The 20,140-nt window shown below is 45.7% G+C and overlaps 1 protein-coding gene across 1 annotated transcript; it reads right to left on the reverse strand.

Moving 5' to 3' along the window:
• Window positions 1-1,243: 1,243 nt before the first annotated feature.
• SNX8 (sorting nexin 8) lies at window positions 1,244-19,828 on the reverse strand. Its single transcript, XM_075283768.1, has 11 exons — window positions 19,717-19,828; window positions 16,279-16,448; window positions 15,120-15,237; window positions 10,759-10,880; window positions 10,240-10,320; window positions 9,310-9,470; window positions 7,180-7,306; window positions 6,590-6,658; window positions 6,347-6,496; window positions 5,896-6,045; window positions 1,244-5,264 (listed from the first exon to the last, which is right to left on the reverse strand). The coding sequence occupies exons 2-11, from the start codon at window positions 16,420-16,422 to the stop codon at window positions 5,151-5,153; spliced, it is 1,236 nt and encodes a 411-aa protein (XP_075139869.1). The 5' UTR covers window positions 16,423-16,448; window positions 19,717-19,828; the 3' UTR covers window positions 1,244-5,150.
• Window positions 19,829-20,140: the final 312 nt, after the last annotated feature.

Consider the following 20,140-nt stretch of genomic DNA (forward strand, 5'->3'; position numbering starts at 1 on the left):
CACGTACGATACAGGCACTAAAGCGCGACTCTGATCTTAGTCTGGTGCGCTCGTCGGGACCTAAAAGCTCTAATATGACGGCTTTTTGGGTTGTAGATTTTTAATATGACGCCTTATCTGGTAGTCGTAGATTCTGCACTTTACTAGGGAAGCCTAGATTAGAAGGTATGGAAAATGGCTGATGGCCCTTCCCCCATTTTCGATGAGGGCTGGGGATCTCGTGGGTTGCATTTTACCTTTGCACCCGTCCTGATCCCCTGGTGTTCGGGCACAGGCTCACCGTTCACGTTATTGTTTCTGCTATTTTATGATTGACTACAATAAACGGATAACACCATATTGTGCAAAAGTTTTAGGCCGCTGCGTGGAAACTGTTTTCAGAAATAGAAGGGTTAATTGTTTATTTTTGTCAATTACTTACGTGAAGGGAAGGAAGAGAACTGTAAATCAGCAATATTTGGCATGACTTTTGCATTGACCTTTGCAGTAAATCCGACCCATCTTCCTATAAAAGACTGAAACAATCCACGACGCGCAGAATTTTCATATTTTATTAAATATCCTTTATATAGGCATTTCTTACAAATATTTTATATACAGAAATATTCCATTAGCTTATATAAGCCCGGCACATTTATAGATTTCCCTCTTTGGAATGTAACAAGCAAATGCAAGAAAAATCTTGCGGATCCTGCGCCGCGTCTGAAGTGAACGTGCCGGGCTGCGAGAAGTCTCCTTCATAATAAGGCACGTCTATCTGCTCTATAAATACTGTAGAATCCAGAATATAAATCATGATATAGATCTGCTACTTTATATAGATCGTCCCTGACAATAGATATAGACAAATATCCAGTATAGGGTTTGTCCAGGATTAGGCACAAGGGTCTGTACGAGCTCCCAAACAATGGCGCCACTCTTGCCTATGGACTAGGTCTGGTGTTGAATGAGCTGCAATACCAGAACTGGCCTATAGGCGAGAGTGGCGCTGTTTCTAATCCCAGACTATTTATTTTACTTTCCTATAACAAATATTTCGGTTTAAGGCACATATAGCGATTTTCTCCAGATAACTATAAGGGTGCATGCACACTGAGTAACGCCGGGCGTGTATGAGAGCCGTACATGCCGGCATTACAGCAGACTGCCGAACACTTCCCATTCACTTCAATGGGAGCGCTCGTAACAGCGGCGTTTACGAGCGCTCCCATTGAAGTGAATGGGAAGTGTTCGGCAGCCCTGCTGTAACGCCGGCGTGTACGGCTCTCATACACGCCCGGCGTTACGTAATGTGCATGCACCCTAAGGGTATATAATAAATACGGACCTATGAGGCCTATATACGGAGGCACTTACAAGTTTGGCTCGATCGTTCCCCTTTCCATTACATAAATGTGTCCTGGATTCCTCCTGGTCGTGAGGATGATACTAATCCCAGGGTCATCTTCTCGCCCCATGATGGGAGTAGATCCGGACCCCGAACCGCTATACGATGCCACTGTATACATCTATATAGGGTTCAGCCACAAAGACCATTTAGAAATGAAATACTGCCGAGGGTGAATTGTGGGAGAACCCCAATGTTACCTACGGAGTGAATTGTGGGATACCCCAATGTTACCTACGGGGTGAATTGTGGGAGAACCACCAATGTTACCCATGGGGTGAGTTGTGGGAGAACCACCAATGTTACCCATGGGGTGAGTTGTGGGAGAACCACCAATGTTACCCATGGAGTGAATTGTGGGATACCCCAATGTTACCTACGGGGTGAATTGTGGGAGAACCCCAATGTTACCTACGGAGTGAATTGTGGGATACCCCAATGCTACCTACGGGGTGAATTGTGAGAGAACCCCAATGTTACCTACGGGGTGAGTTGTGGGAGAACCACCAATGTTACCCATGGAGTGAATTGTGGGATACCCCAATGTTACCTACGGAGTGAATTGTGGGATACCCCAATGTTACCTACGGGGTGAATTGTGGGAGAACCCCAATGTTACCTACGGGGTGAATTGTGGGAGAACCCCAGTGTTACCTATGGAGTGAATTGTGGGAGAACCCCAGTGTTACCTATGGGGTGAGTTGTGGGAGAACCCCAGTGTTACCTATGAAGTGAATTGTGGGAGAACCACCAATGTTACCCATGGGGTGAATTGTGGGAGAACCCCAATGTTACCCATGGGGTGAGTTGTGGGAGAACCACCAATGTTACCCATGGGGTGAATTGTGGGATACCCCAATGTTACCTATGGAGTGAATTGTGGGAGAACCCCAATGTTACCTATGGAGTGAATTGTGGGAAGATCCCAATGTTACCTATGGGGTGAATTGTGGGAGAACCCCAATGTTACCTATGGAGTGAATTGTGGGAGAACCCCAATGTTACCTATGGGGGTAATAAGCTATTTTGAGCCATAGGAAGGTGACAATATGATTGAGCCAATGTAAAGCAATGAGCTGGGGAAGGAACGGCCATTACAATATAATACTAGACCTGCTGCTGTCTCTTATAGAGAACCTAACACTGAATTATTTAACCCCTCGCGTCACTTTCTTTTCCCCTCTCGTTAGTTTTATATAAGGCACAATTACGTTTTTGGTAACTTAGATATATTGTTATAGCTGCCGCTAAAATCCTCAGGTTCAAGTCAATCGCTTATAAAGGCCAATACCTATAAATAGGACTAGTGGTGTGTATACTTTTGCAATCTTTCATGTGCACGTCTCCAATGATTCCGTTTCGTGTATACCACTCTTATACAGAACTATAGGTCTCCATTGTTACAGACTACATGCAGACCCTTGGGCAAGAGGCAGCGTCGATGCAGAAGAGACTGCAGGGCCTGACTACACAGTGTATATGCAGTGTAACCAAGGACACACTGTATACAGTGACTATAGTACAGAGGCTCCATTATAGAGACATTTTAGCAAAAACTTGGTTGCAAAAGTATAAACACCTGTTCAATTGTGCAAGGGTTCCAGACATAGACCGGAAATACAAGGACACATCGAGGTAATACTGAAGCTGTAACAGAACACAAAATGCAGAATTTTAGGGTTTTCCAGCCCCATATTGAGTTTTCCCACAGGATAGGTCATTAGTGTATGATCTGTCGCGGTCCGACACCCAGACCCTGCAAATATCAGCGGTTGTAGCAGCCCCAGTTGTCAGAAACTGCTCCTATTCGGATAATGGGAGTGGTGCAGCCTCCCCGTCCACTGCAAAGCAATACCTCCAGGGAACTGCACGCCTCTCCTATTGCAATACCTCCAAGTAACTGCAGCGCCTCTCCTATTACTTGAATTCGAGAAGTGCTGCAGGCGCTGCCATCTAACATCTTTTGGCACCCAGAGGATACTGCAACAGCTGATCTGTAGGGTCCTATGGGCAGATCATCGGTATAAAAACTCAATTTGGGGCTGGTAACCCTCTTTAGGATATACAAGATTAGTCAAACAGCTCTTCTGAATGGAGTTGTGCAATACCGCACACAACCTCAGGATACAGGTGGCGCTGTATTTGGGACAAGTCATGTTTTTCTAATCCTGTACACCACTAATTTAATTGCACATTGCATATAACGCTCTGGGGATAGGATGAACAGCGTTTCTGCTGGCGGCTGGTAATATTGCAAGTTATATACTGTATTAAATCCCTGACCCCTGGAAAGTTGCAGCAGACTTGCAAAATTCTAAGGTGCTACATATATATCCCTATCTGCTCATCATCCACATGACTACAACTAGTCACATGATGGAATAGAAGCGGCATAGCTCATGCTGATTGGTTCACTCATCATCGATATCTCGTCCCAAGAGAAGCATCATGTATATGGCAGGTTAGGGCCCGGATATATAGAAGACAAGTGGCAACTGCTGCAAATAACACATTGATCGCCGCCTTATACATGGGCCAATACAAACAACATGGGGGGGTGATGACGACTGCTCTGGTCATTCCTCCCCCATATGACTATAGAATAGAACAGGCGGAGGATATATTGTGATCAACTAACACTGGAATAGATTCCATACAGTGAGATTTAACCCTTATTAGTGCACACACAACGCTGTTATGATAAGAGCCTAATACTAAGTGCAATGTAAAGCCATCACATCGCGTTTCCAGCATAAGGATTTCCATATAGGTTATAAGCATTTGCAATAAATCATATTATATCTCTTCTTATAGATTGCATTATAGTAACACTTCTGCAACTAATCTACATATAGAGCTCAAATATAAAAAGGCAGTGGATTCTTCCTGTAGGTCTTGCCTTCCAAGGTTTATAAATCACACACGTATACGTATATCAGGGTGTTATACATGGAGTTGGATGATACCGTACTGAACTATCCCGCTCGCATGGCTACTATAACAGGAATCATTATTTCCTGCTTGCTATGGTAGCAGAAATGGAATCTGCAAGAAAAGAAAAAAAATTTACTTTGGTCATGTGACTCAAAAGTGTCAGTCACATGACGGGAAGGCCATGTACAGCAGAACTAGTCTGCCGCTAGCATGGCAACCCAAGAGCAAGCGCAAATGTAGATTACGGCTGAGGATTCAATACACTTCATTCCCCACAACATGACAAAATGGCAGCTGACGTCGATAAAGTCGATTTTTCTCTTTGATTGTTTCAGTATAAAAATGGCAAAAACCCGGCAGACCCCATTATAGTCCATGGCGTCCGCAGGTAAGGATTTTCCATCGCTTGGGTCGCCATGTGGACCCGAACAATGGAGAGACCAATGCAAGTGTGAACCTGTGCACAATGAAATAGAAGTTCCATAAGACTCACCAAGTCAACCTCTCGCTGGGGTCATCATACTACAGGTAATAGGGCCGCGGGGTCCAAACTCAATGTTTGGTTCCAAAAACTTGGTCCAAACATCAAACCTGCTGCATTTTTTAGAAAGACGCATTAACCCATTAACGTTTCATGTGTTTTACGACACTGGAGATCCCCTTTAAGCGCGACATCGCATGTGTGAGTTGGAATTACTTAAGTGCGTCTCGCATTTAACCGTCGATATCCTGCGCTAGTGTTTACTATAGATATGTGCATGGTATTGCCTTAAGACAAACGTATCGTGGTCCCAAAGTCCAGTTTATAGAAATCACACAGGTACTTATACTAGCGAGAAAAGAAGTGTCTCTCCTCTGGGGACAGCGGTGGGGTGGTCAGGCTGGAGGACCCGACAAACAGACAATTCAGCTTTGGCTTCAGTTCATTCCAGACTTGGTTCATCTGCAAAGAAACAAAGCAGGTATAGCCATGAGGGGTAATCTAGGTTCTATAGGGTTAGAAAACATGGCTGCAGCCTTTAAAGGGGTATTCTGGCTGTTCTGTCCTTTGGATAGGTCATCAATTGAAGATCAGTGGGGTAAACCACCCGGGAATCCTGCAGATCAGATGTTAAAAGCAGCAGCAGCGGTGGTTCATCAGATTTACAGGCCATGTGATGTCATGTTCATCTGTCAAACAGCCTGTTCGCAGCTCAGTCCCATTCAAGTGAATGTCCTGATCTGCAATACCAAGTGCAACTGCTATATCAATGTACTGCACTGTACTTGGTTTTCTGGGAAGAGTCTGCAATTGTACAGTTGCTTCAAACAGATGATCGTCTAGTGTCCCAGATATCAGACCAGGGATTGATCTGCAGTTGATAACCTATCTTTGGGATAGATCATCAGACAATAAACCTAGAAAAAAAAACAGTGCCACCCACTGGAAGTGCAGTTATTGCAGTATTGCGTATGGTTATTGCAGTCAAGTCCCATTCACTTTAATGGGGCTGAGCTGCAATACCAGACATGACCTATGGACAGAAGTGGCACCTTTTGAAGACAAGAGAAAATGATATCAGGACACGGCTTACCTCCTTGTGTCCCTGGATCTGAGAATTCACAAATGCCCCCAGGATGTGGGAGGTGAGGGGCAGATAGATGTGGATAAGCTGGGTTTCTTGGTGCAAACAAAACAAGGAAAAGTAATTCCTTAACTCCATGACCATGATGGCATTCTCTTGCTGTAAAAGAAAAAAAATAGGAGTGAACAGAAGGTTAAGAAAATTGTAAAAGGCTGCCTGAAATAATGAAAAGATCAGTATGCTCCTGGTCACACAGAACACACAACCACTCCCTGTTCCTATCACTAGGGGGCAGTATTAAAATAACCATTTTGTTGCACTGATCCGGCGAGCAAGAACCGCACCTCATAACGTGCATTACTCACCGGGCGCGCCAATGAGCAGTGATCCTGGTGCAACAGTCTAATGTCACAAATACAATGTTGCATGTTTTAGGAGGGACCCCGTTATATAAGCGTACCTCGACAATGCGAGACTCCAGCTGCTCCACAGACTCCGCCTCCTTATTCTGCACGGTGGCGCTCATCATCTGCCTCTTCATAAGGCTGTACTTGTGTAAGGCCTTCTGGTGCTTGTGTAACACTCCCCTCTCGTGCCGTTCGCACAGATCCTGCACAAACCAAGCAGCTCATGTCTTATACTGTACATAAGATCCAGTGTCGGCTGAGGACATGTAGTGCACTGGCAGGCTGGCGTCACTAACCTTGTAGGACTGAAGAAGATCCAGGAAGAGATTCAACTTTTCGACAACATCGATTTCTTCTTGTTTACCCTAAAAATGAAAAAAAAACAAAAAAACATAAGTTTAAGGGGCCTACCCAATTTATCAAGTGGTGTATTTTGCCAGGATATGCCATCACTTTATAACCAATGGGAGTCTGACCTATGAGGCCCCCACGGATCCCAAGAATTAAATGGTTGCAGCACTGATACAGATTTGCATCTCTTATTCTCAGGATCAGCAGGGGGGCCCCGGCAGCTCATGCAGTTCCCGGCCCTTGACGGTCAAGTGAAGGTGGGGCCAAAAATGGGGATGCATCATGGCATCTCCCATAGCAGTGTGAACAGTGATCGCAAAGGCGGGTCTGTAAGTAGTTTACTAGGAATTAGTATAGTATATAGGCCAGTAAACTTCAGAACAACCTCTAGGATACTATATTCAGTTCCATCAGCAAAGCAGCTATGCATGCTGGGAGATGTAGTTTCACAACAGCTGGAATGCTGAACGTTGCTGACTGCTGGTAAAGTATGTAAAATACCTAAAATAATAGCTAAAAAACAAGTTCCATGTACCTGCTGTGCCGCCTTGTCAGCGAGTATGGTGAACTCCACAGAGAGCCCTTTAAGGGCCTGCTTTAATGCACTCCAAGAGCTGTGGGCGGCCCAGGGTGGCAGAGGAGTCGTGTCAGAGCCCAGGGCACTACAGAGGAAGAGAAGCTTGGGAGAGTTATTATTACAGATACATCGGCCATTACAATTTAGCCGATATAATGTACAGATGAACAATTTCAGCAAATCAATGTCATGATAAAATGCAAAACTGTGACAAGTGAGAGAAAGGTGACAGTGACCAGGACATGGAGAGCCGACATGGTGATTGCCTGACCACAGGACGGCCTAGGAAGCTTCCCTTATCTGAAGCAGCGAGAAATGTGAGATTATTATAGTAGAAGCTGAGCTGTGTGATATATAGGGGTATAGGATAGAGGAGAGAAGCTGAGCTGTGTGATATATAGGAGTATAGGATAGAGGAGAAAAGCTGAGCTGTGTGATATATAGGAGTATAGGATAGAGGAGAAAAGCTGAGCTGTGTGATATATAGGGGTATAGGATAGAGGAGAGAAGCTGAGCTGTGTGATATATAGGAGTATAGGATAGAGGAGAAAAGCTGAGCTGTGTGATATATAGGGGTATAGGATAGAGGAGAGAAGCTGAGCTGTGTGATATATAGGAGTATAGGATAGAGGAGAGAAGCTGAGCTGTGTGATATATAGGGGTATAGGATAGAGGAGAGAAGCTGAGCTCTGTGATATATAGGGGTATATGATAGAGGAGAGAAGCTGAGCTGTGTGATATATAGGGGTATAGGATAGAGGAGAGAAGCTGAGCTGTGTGATATATAGGAGTATAGGATAGAGGAGAGAAGCTGAGCTTTGTGATATATAGGAGTATAGGATAGAGGAGAAAAGCTGAGCTGTGTGATATATAGGAGTATAGGATAGAGGAGAAAAGCTGAGCTGTGTGATATATAGGTGATAGGAAAGAGGAGAGAAGCTGAGCTGTGTGATATATAGGGGTATAGGATAGAGGAGAGAAGCTGAGCTGTGTGATATATAGGGGTATAGGATAGAGGAGAGAAGCTGAGCTGTGTGATATATAGGGGTATAGGATAGAGGAGAGAAGCTGAGCTGTGTGATATATAGGGGTATAGGATAGAGGAGAGGAGCTGAGCTGTGTGATATATAGGGTTATATGATAGAGGAGAGAAGCTGAGCTGTGTGATATATAGGGGTATATGATAGAGGAGAGAAGCTGAGCTCTGTGATATATAGGGTTATATGATAGAGGAGAGAAGCTGAGCTGTGTGATATATAGGGGTATAGGATAGAGGAGAGAAGCTGAGCTGTGTGATATATAGGGGTATAGGATAGGAGAGAAGCTGAGCTGTGTGATATATAGGGTTATATGATAGAGGGGAGAAGCTGAGCTGTGTGATATATAGGGGTATAGGATAGAGGAGAGAAGCTGAGCTGTGTGATATATAGGGGTATAGGATAGGAGAGAAGCTGAGCTGTGTGATATATAGGGTTATATGATAGAGGAGAGAAGCTGAGCTCTGTGATATATAGGGGTATATGATAGAGGAGAGAAGCTGAGCTGTGTGATATATAGGGGTATATGATAGAGGAGAGAAGCTGAGCTGTGTGATATATAGGGTTATATGATAGAGGGGAGAAGCTGAGCTGTGTGATATATAGGGGTATAGGATAGAGGAGAGAAGCTGAGCTGTGTGATATATAGGGGTATAGGATAGAGGAGAGAAGCTGAGCTGTGTGATATATAGGGGTATATGATAGAGGAGAGAAGCTGAGCTGTGTGATATATAGGGGTATATGATAGAGGAGAGAAGCTGAGCTGTGTGATATATAGGGAATTATTTTGCTATATATTTCTATAGGGGACATAGAACTGTCTAATATATGGTAATTCTAGCAGCCACCAGCAGGAGGCGCTAACTACAGATTGATCCTAGTAGCACTGAATTCTAGAGACACCCCCTAGTGGCAGCTGCAGGTACCAGCGATGACTTCTGAGCAGTGAGACCAGTTCATTATCGGCCTCACCAATGACGTGCACCAGAGCTGGCCGTGTCCTCGCCCCTACACTAGATTGAATGATATCTCTTACGTTGGTCTGCTGTACCTTAGTTCTTTTCCAAAGCTCAGTAAGTCCGTGGCATTATCAATGGCCCGCGTCGCCATCCTCTCTGCGCGATCCCGCAGCTTGTAGAAACTGTTGAAGATATTCCTGATCAGCTCTCTGCTGGCAGCAAACTGAACCTGGATATCAGCGGGGAGGAAATCCTGAGCCAAGCAGAAACACAGGAAAGAAGGAGATGTAGAAAACATGATGATATGCGAGTCAGAAAAATACTTTCACTGCATCCGTGGCCTCTGCTCAGTCCCATCTATACAGCTCGTGTGCAGAGGCCGCTAACAAATGCTACTTGTCTTAGGGTTGGTCTCTCTAATGTGTATGTTAGCCATAGTAAGGTGTTATAGGGTCCTACACTGCAGGTTCCTGTCACAGAGGTGTGCTGTGCACCTCGGTATATGGCATAGGTATGTGTGAGCGAATCTAACAGGAATCTAATATCTCCAAAGCCTGCAAAGAACAGGGCGCACCAAGATGATCCATGGATATATATATGGCCATGGGTTGTACAAACTATATTACCCCATCAAGGGATTCTTCAGTACTATGGGGTGTCTGGTGTCAGATCCCACTCATTGGATATTGGTGACCTATCTTTAAGATACAACATCAATATTTTTACCCCTTCTAAACGTAAACCTTCTTCAGACCGTTGCTGGACATACCTCTTAGGGCTTAATCCTGCCACTTTTTTTTTTATTTTTTCCCTATCAGTATGTCTTTGGAGTGTGGAAGGAAACCCACGCAAACACGGGGAGAACATACAAACTCCTTGCAGATGTTGTCCTTGGCAGGATTCGAACCCAGGACTCCAGCGCTGCAGTGCTAACCACTGAGCCACCGTGCTGCCCTAATCCTGCCCCTTCTGAAGTGAAGACCTGGAGATGAACGTGCTACTATGAGCCTAAGATGACATACCTTGGCCTGTGCAGCAAATGTAGTTGTCATATATTCATCTCCCACCCCACGGATGGATTCCCGCAATTTATTTTGCACATCCTGAAATAAAGAGAGAGAAACACGACATAATGCAACCCCAAAAAAACCCACACCTCAGTCAGAGGGTACATTTGGAGCCCTCCTTGAAAATTGCGATCGCTGCTGCGGCTCCTGACACACGACTTAAGATTGCTTCGTCCCCTGCAACTCCTTCACGCATGTTATTGAATGGAGTCGCACTGTGAGCCTGAGGATGCCGCAGCCACAACTTCTAGTACCAAAAGCAGGGAATATTGCTTCAGTCACGGCACAGTTAGATCACCATGTAACTGCACAATAACATAAGTGAAGGAGTCACAGCCAAAGCCGCCATGTAAATAAATGTGACTGAGCTGCAGTACCATGCACGGCCACTATACAAAGTATGGCGCTGTGCTTGGTAAGCAGTGAAGAGGCTGCAGCCCCAGCTAAAGATTACTTGTATACACACACACTCACCTGGCCATTATAGGACAGGAATATATTCACCAGGACATCATCCCAGAATGAGGGGTGCCTCGCGACTAAATTGACGAACCTCTTTAACGCCCTTCTCCGAGATTCTATAAACTCACGGTCAGCTGAGAAAAGAAAAAAGAAGACTCCTATGAACCATATGTATAACACTTAAAGGGGTCATCCGGTTTCGCTGATTGATGGCTTATCAGGCCATCAATATTAGATGTGCGGGGGTCCGACACCCGGGATCCCCAGTACCCAGGCCCACGATACTCACTCGCCGTACAAACTGTCTCATTGTCTATGGGGCAACGCTGCAGTACCTGCACTCACCACTAGAGTGTGTACAGCGAACGAGTAACGCGCTTTTCTGCTGGGGTCTCGGGTGTCAGACCCCTACAGATTTAATGTTGATGGCCTATCCTAGCCTATCAATCTTAGAAAGCGGATAAACCACCCACCACCCCCCCCCAACCTCTGGATATTACATGAATGGGGACCAGAGACTCCTCCAGTGAGATATACGAAGGGTCCCCATTTATTACAAGTTATGACGCTCCATTTCTGATGAATATTTAGCAGTGTAGACTGCGAGATACGGAAATCTTGAAGCATCACATGACTGCGTTTGTGTGAATGTCTTATCTACACATGAGATATGTCAGTATGTCTATTATTGGCCATATGGGGTGACTGATCCTCTATCATAGCAGATGGTAATGCATTAAGTTTGTGTAAAGGGTTAACACAATTTTGGTCACATGACTTGGCAACGCGCCTTGATCCACCATTACATGCATGTGTATTTGCTGGAAAGCTCCTGATCATATCCTTAGTGGCGCCACCACACGTTCCTCTCATTTAGGACTGTGCATGGTATTGCAGATCAGCTCGATATTGCACAAGACACAAAAAAAAAAAACCTGAACGCTTTCTTCCCAAAACAGCGCCACACCCTGTCGCAGGCAGAGTCTGGTATTACAGTGCAGTCACATTCACTTCAATAGAGTTGCGCTGCAATACCATAAACAACCACTGGCCAGATGTGGCGCTGTCTCTGGAATAAAGCAGCCATGTCACTTTCTAATGTTAGACTTCCAAAAAACTAGAAATTTTAGTTTTAACTCATAAAAGGTTAAGTTCCTGAAAATCCCCCCGGCTCTAAGTTCCCCTTTTATGCATTTTTTTCTTTTTCTGTGCAAAAATCCCCCTATAATTACTTGCGGTTTTAGAAATGTGAAGAATCGGGCAAGTTATGCAATTATGCAGTTCTGACTCTGACCACCAAGCCAAATAATAGGCTGAGACTTTCTGTCTTCTATAGGAGATTTCTTTGCAGAAGTTACCTCACTCTCAGCACACGGATGATCACAGCAATCATGTATGACTAGACCATTGTGTCTATGGTTGACTCTAGAATGAAGCGGTTTAAATCAGGTGTTCGGACGGTCCAGTAGGAGGCGCTTTGTTGGCTCTGAGTGTGTTAGCCATGAGGGGCTGGCAGGCGAATCCTCCAAATGTTTAGGCTTTCGATTGTTGAAGTAGAGGCTGACTATGCCCCCCACTACATGCACCCCTAACCCTGCTGGTTTATGTGGAAACAGTAAGCGGTGCCTCATCCTAACAGTCACATACTAGACGGCCCCTGATTTTACCGGCTCCATTCCAGCATCAGCCTTGTGTCTATGGCCCATCTTCAGGAAACAGGAAATAAATTATTTTAGGCTTAGTGGTAAGAGTGGAAATTGCAGGATTTTTTTTTAAATACAGATCATATTAAAAATACCATAAAATCATAAAATATGTGTAATATAAAAATATGATTTAAACAATAAATCGTTTCCTTTCCCGACAAGCGGCCGCCCTTTCCTTCACGATACAAGACCAAAGGGTTAAATCCCATTTCCGCTAATGAAGTGGCTGTGATCCTCCGAACAGGAATCATCTAAGAATTTGGCTTTCTCCCTTGAAGTGCTAGAAAGTAAACGGTTATCTCTTATGAGGCGGCGATAATTTAGCACTTTACAAGTATCTGCCTTGGCATCAGCCCTGATCAAAGGACGAGACGCAGCGACTGTGACGGTCCCATCACCGCCCGTCTCATAATACACTTCATATCCCGCCTAACAAATCCAAAAGAACTTCTACTCTTCTCAAAGGGCTTCATGTCATGGAAAGGAGCGCAGATATGACACCGTGTCACTCCGGGCGCTGCTTTGAAAAAATAAGTGGAGGCTGCGCTTGACAAGTTTCTACTATTATGAGGAGTGTAATACATGACAAGCCTGCTCTTATATGGAGGTCTGCACCAGGCTGGAGGAAAACGCGTTGTGAACTTTCATTCTTGTATACAGTATCAGGATTGGGCACGGTTACTTACAGACCCTGTAGACCGGGGGTAGGGAACGTACGGCTCTCCAACTGTTGCAAAACTACAACTCCCAGCATGCATACTGTCTCTGCTGTTCTTGGAACTCTCATGGTAGTGAATGGAGCATGCTGGGAGTTGTAGTTTCACAGCAGCTGGAGAGCCAAAGGTTCCTTAGCATGGCTGCAGACTATGGACTCTGTCAAGGACTTTTCTGTATCCTATGTAGATGTGCACCTAACCTTAAAGGGGTTGTTTTATCGCATACAACCCATAATAGGAGTGCTGCACATGCCCCAATACCTCCAGCACCTGCGCAGTAAAGCAGTCACGTACACTGAAGAGCTGTGCCGGGTGCACCAGGGAGGAGTCCGCTAAGACAAGCAATAGGCAAGTATATAGGTTGATTTTTTTTTTTTCCTTAAAAGCATCCTATCATTAAAATACAATTTTTTGTGCGTATCACGTAGGAATAGCCTTAAGAAAGCCTATTCTTCTCCTCCCTTTAGATGTCTTCTCCGTGCCACCATTCGGTAGAATTCCCGGTTTTCGTCTGTATGCAAATGAGTTCGCTCGCAGCACTGGGGGCGAGACCCAGCGATCAAACAGCACTGAGGGCGTCCCCAATGGGGCGAGAGAACTCTCCAGCACGGCCTCCATCTTCTTCTGGAATGGCCTCTCCTTGTGTCTTCTTCCGTCCTGGTTCTCAATCTTATAGGCCTCGGGCAGAGCCGACTGCGCATGCCCAGGCCACAAGAAAATGGCTGCTTATACAGCTTACTGAGTAAGCGGCCATTTTTCTGGCGCAGTCGGCTCTGCCCGAGGCCTAGAAGATTGAAACCCAGGATGGAAGAAGAAGCAGGGAGAGGCCGTTCCAGAAGAAGATGGAGGCGGCGCTGGAGAGTTCTCTCGCAGCATTGGGAACTCCCCCAGTGCTGTTTCAGCGTTGCAGCCTGCCCCCAGTGCTACAGGAGAATTCATTTGCATATTGACAAATACCGGGATTTCTACCAAACAGCGGCGCAGAGAAGACGTCTAAAAGTAGAAGAAGAATAGACTTTCTTAAAGCTATTTCTGTGTTAGGGAAAAAAAAAAAAGGAATCCAATGATAGGATCCCTTTAACTGCAGCCACAGTTGAGCTGCGATATCAGTGCACAATAGTGGCAAGAATTTTTCAATAAAATGCAGCCCATGTTTTCCACTTGTCTCACCCACTTATACATTCCTACAACAACAAGAGAGTTAAACAATTACAAGAGAGCAGTAATGGCTGACCATTCAGTCAATGTACTTTGTAGTCTCACAGTTCAGAGCTATTCCCCCGCTCACCTATCACTACAACGGTTATACTATCTAAGGGCATGTTCACACAATGTAGTTAGGAGCCAATATAAAGGTGGATTCCGCTTCAAAATCAGCGCCAAATCCCATCCTGAATTTGCCTGCTATAGAATATGAGGCAAAGACTGTAAGGGAAGGCAAAGAAAATAAGCGCCCTGACCAATCTTACTGCAGATTCCTTGGCCGATTCTGTGAAAGAATACAAAAACAAAAAAAACAAATTTTTTGGTCCATTTTTCCATTCTTCTGATCCTCCGATGGACCACAAGAACAGACGCCCAATACAGATGTCAACCTAGCCTAACCCCAAGTCCGGGAAAGCCGCGACTCCTGTATATAGTTATATACAACGTCCTAGCTACGAGCCGATAAAACAGCTTTGTGTTTGTAACATGTTCTATTGTACAACGGCCTCTAAAATTTTTGGAATCCCCTATTAAAAAACCCCCAAGGAGTAAGGGGGAGATTCAAGAAACTAAACCCAGCCTATCTGCACTTCAGTCAAGCACAGTAAGATTTGCATAGGCTGCTTTTTTGGAACCCGGCCTGACTATACAGGATACTGGTGCCCCCTGGGAGTGGTACAGGAACGTTAGCGAGCCCTACATGTAACAAGAACACACACCCAGGAAATAGAACAAATAGCGATACCTCCCAGCATTCTTTTAGGTGGCAGCGCCGGCACCATCCGGTACGGGTACTTCTGTAACAGCGTCTCCTGGAACGTGACAAAGTCGTTGTATCTTCTGTACACGGAAGACTTAAAGAACTGCAAAGAGACCAAAAAAAGGTTAAGGTTGAAAGAAGCTGCTGTAGTGACCATCACAATCTGTAAACATGCTGGATCAACAGCGCCACCCTCACTCATGGGCTAGTATGGTATTGCAGCAGATCTCCATTTAAAGGAGTCCTATCATGGGATACCCTTTTTTCCTGACTAACACGTAGGAATAGTCTTAAGAAAGTCTATTCTTCTCCTACCTTTAGATGTCTTCTCCGCGTCACCGTTCGGTAGAAATGTGACTGCGTATGCCCGTGGACACAAGAAAATGGCCGCTTACACAGCTTACTCAGTAAGCGGCCATTTTTTTGTGGCCTGGGCATGCACAGTCGGCTCTGCCCGAGAGCTAGAAGATTGAAACCCAGGACGGAAGAAGATGGAGGCGTCGCTGGAGAGGTCTCTCGCAGCATTGGGAACCGCCCCCAGTGCTGCGAGAGAACTCATTTGCATACTTAAGAAAACCCAGATTTCTACCGAACGGCGGCGCGGAGAAGACATCTAAAGGTAGGAGAAGAATAGACTTTCTTAAGGCTATTCTATGTGTTAGACATAAAAAAAAGGTTATCCAATGATAGGATCCCTTTAAGAACATGGAACCAGCTACAGATCCCTACACAGTCAGGGCACCCCAGTGCAGGGAAAGCAATGAAGAGGACATAGCACTAAACAGACACTACACTCACCTCATGTTTAGGATTTGGGGGGTTCCCAGAACGTAAGGGAACATGATAGTAATAGGTCATCACTGTAATGGGGGTGTCCAAGACCCAGTCATAATGGATACCGATATCGAGTTGCAGTACTTCATCACTATCTGTTATGCCGGGGTCTTGGACATTACCTAGTAATGGTGAGAGTAACCCTTTATACTACAATAAGGTTTAAAAGAACCAGATGTATAAGAAACGCTGAAATGTATCTCCTGGTGGGACTCCAGCCATAATAGGATTGACAAGCTAATATATCATGTTTGGCAAAGCCGTACGCGAGCGCTTACCATGACCATGAAAGAAACAAGCGTCCTCTCACCTGGCTTGACACCTCATACTCCACGTGCTTAAGAAACAAGCCTTTCTTCTCAGGAATGAGCTCCACCTGCACGGTATCGTGACCCAAGAGCTCCTGTAAGGTGTGGGGCAGCATCAGAGGACTTCCCTGGGTCACCTCCATCATGGAGCATTCAGGAGGACTCTTCACCCCTGCAAGGACACCAGGACACTGCAATGTAAGAAAACTCTGCAAACAGCAGGCATCAGGTCATTGCCAAGCATGTAATACAAGAGTCTGATAATGGTAATGGTGAAAGTGAAAGATGGTTAACCCTTTGTAGGCTGCAAATAAACATCAGAAGCAAGATAGTAAAGTCACAAGAGCAAGGTGCATTACTTTATATAGACGATATAGGAAGGGGTGACAAAAACAAAAAAAAAAATCCCTGGGTCCATCCCTTTTTAATGAAAATGATGGGGGGGGGGGGGGTACTATCCCACCCGTGCGGCAGATCTTTGTGCACATCCATTTTTGCATCATTTTGTTGGTTCTGCAACCATGAAGGGGAACAGGGCGCTTTTGGTTTAGTCATTGTTGGGGGTCTCAGCTTCCCGACCCCACCTATGAAATCTTCTGACACGTCTAAGATAGAACAGGCACCCTTCAAAATGATTTGGCACTTCTGGTTGTGTCAACAGCTAGAAACTTCCCAATAACTCAGCCATGACAGGCTCGAGCTGCTGAGGTCGGCACATTCACAGGACGACTTCCCATGAACCAGGAGCTAAAATTCATTGGTATGGAAAGGAGGGGGTTGTACTAACCACAGCGGGCGAGTTCTAACTTTCATCCTCGGCCACTTCCCTGTTTTCCAGCCCAGGGTTCTCGTTTTAACCCTTGATACATTTTTATTTCCAGTTTCTCCCACAAACAGCACTGGGGAAAAAATATTGGTAGCCAGCGCTGCACTGTAGTGGGTAGAAGGGAGCCGAAATAGTCCAGACTTGCTGATATTTCAGATAGAGTACATACAATCTCTCCTATACACATGTATGCTTGGTTTAGCCAAGTGTGCACGTGTCCTCAATAAAGAGGGGGATGTAAGTTACTGCTGGATGCCTGGTTGGGGTACCAAGGAGCAGGAATGTTGGACCACTGGAGGAGACTTGGGGGATCCTCACATACAAGCCAAACCTGCCACATTCATGTACATAGAGAGGACAGGTCAGGCCGGTGATGTGACCAATAACGGAGCACTGATCCAGAAGTGGAGGTGCAGGAAACTGAGGGTTATTTTGTAAAGGGGCGAGGTCCAAGATCTGGAAAACACCTAATCCTAAAATCGAGCATTTACTCCAGTTACTCAGTCATGCTCATCCTACGATTCCTCCCTTGTGACTAGGAAGAAATTGTAGCAATGACATGACAGAGTCCAATGATGGGGAGACAGATGAGTAAACCGCATAGAGCGGAAGGTAATTATTGACCACAGATCCGGACGCACAACCTGCTCTGCGGCTCCTCTGTAGGTTGTGTCATGACTTTGGGTGTAAGGGATGATTAATAACGGGATTACCCCACACGCACCATAACACAGCACTACCCACCCACTCATATCCTGCGGGGTCATGGCTTTGACTGTAGGATCCTCCAAAGATCAGCACAAGAGGGTCGGCTGATGGAGGAGACCTTGCCCGGGACTGGCCAATAGCACCAGGGAAAGCAAATCACTGCAGGGTGTCCTGAGAAATCCATTATTGTCCACTGACACCTATGGATAGATATTGTAGGTCCTGCACGGCTCTCCAGCTGGTGCAAAACTACAACTCCCAGCATGCATACTGTCTCTGCTGTTCTTGGAACTCCCATGGAAGTGAATGGAGCATGCTGGGAGTTGTAGTTTCACAGCAGCTGGAGAGACCAAGGTTCCCTACCCCTGACCTAGGCAGATTTAAAGGGGTTATGCCACCATTGACACTTATCCCCTAGGGCTACACCTTAGACTTAAATTGCTCATTATTATACAAACTAATAATAATAATAATGATCATAAGCAATATCAGAGAAGATTTTTCATTTTTACGTCCCTCCTTCTCCCCGGTCACAGTCAGTTCCACCTGTCCTAACCCTCTGTGGGCGGAGGACCCCGAGAAGACGGCTCCATATTTATACAGCCTTTGCACATTAACAAGGCTTCATTCATATAGGCAGGAAATGAGGAGACCGAGAGACATCCAAAAACATAGCAGAGGCGAGAGGTGCGATTGTTACACACATGTACAGTATACAGACGGTGTGGGTATATTAAAGGGGAACTCCCTACAATTTATATTAAAGTCTTGTCTTCCCGGGATTGTAATATTTAAGGACATGTGATGGACAAACATGACATCACCGGCTTGTGATACAGATCGCCCACTGCTGGGCTGTGGGGGCACCAATAGTGGACCCCCAACATCTTCATAACCCATCCAGTATTTAAAGGGGTTGTCCAGTTCCGGGCATGTATTCCTTATACACAGGACAGGGAATAAGTGTCTGATTGTCGGGTTAACTAGTGATCAGGAAGTCGGGGTCCCCCTAATGGTCTTTCATGGGGAACCCCAATAGCAGGGCGGATTCGCATATCATAGGAATGGTTCATTAGAATCATATGGCCAGTTTGTTCTTTGTTGGGGTAGGTTAATACAAATTGGGGTGTTTAATCCTGGAATACCCCTGTAAAAAGAGTAAGGGGTGCATGAGTAAGGCTGGGCTCACATCGGCACCCATCAATGGGGTCTGTCGGGCACCGTTGGCCTCCAATAAAGCAGAACAGACGACACAGAGGTGCAGATGTGAACATCGCAAAGAATGTCATCATCACAGTAGTAGTTACCCCCCACCCCCAAAAGGGCAATGGGTTTTAACTTGCAGCTCTCCAGCTGTTGCAAAACTACAACTCCCAGCATGCCCTGACAACCACTCATCCAAGCCGCAGCAGGGTCACAGCAACTTTTCGGAAAGCACCAGTGAAGGATTTACACCAATAAGTCACCGAATCTAGTCCACAGACCTGATAAGCGGTGCAATACTTTCTGTAATCAGCGGCACCAGCCTTAAAGGGCAACACACGACAATCTACAGTACAGTGCCAATCAATGCCAGATACAGTGCCACAATCTACTTTCTTCCAGAAACAGCGCCACTCCTGTCTGCAGACTGTATCTGGTATTGCAATACAAAATACAGACCATAGAGGGCATAGCTCAATACTAGATGCCACTGCACATCTCATCCTCCGCCATTGCTGCGAATGGCTCAGTGAATAACAAGGCTCAAGAGCTACGACCACGAGCGAGCAGAGCCCATAGACACAGCGATTCTATCACAACCAGATCGTCGCATCTCAGTGCACCGCAGCCTTCTTCTGGCCATGTCAACTTTGCAGCGTCCTAAACCCCTTCTCTCGCCCCCCTCCCTCTTTAGCATACTCACACACAGTCACGAAGAGGTTAATCCAGACGGTGACGTCACGGCGGGCTCTTCTACCTCACGGCTCACCTGCACTCTCTCCCCGCCGCTCGCTCTCTCTCTCTCTCAGCATTGCGCTCCGGGCCCCGTCATGTGATTCCCTCCCTCCCGCCTCCTCTGTACCACGTGACTTCCTTCCCTTAGTAACGGCCCAAACAGGAGCGTAGAAAAAAAGGCGGAAGAGGCTTCATGCCAGAAGTGTGCGTCAATTACGTCATTACGCAGGTTTACGTAGGAAAAATTCTTTACACATGCGCAGTTGTAACTTCACTGTAGTACACAAAACATTCCCTAACATGTCTGTCATACAGTGTATGTGGGTGATTGATATTAGGATACCATGTGTCTTCTAGAAACAGCGCCACTCCTGTCTGCAGACTGTATCTGG

The sequence above is a fragment of the Leptodactylus fuscus genome, chromosome 8, assembly GCF_031893055.1.
Source record: "Leptodactylus fuscus isolate aLepFus1 chromosome 8, aLepFus1.hap2, whole genome shotgun sequence".
NCBI lineage: Eukaryota > Metazoa > Chordata > Amphibia > Anura > Leptodactylidae > Leptodactylus > Leptodactylus fuscus.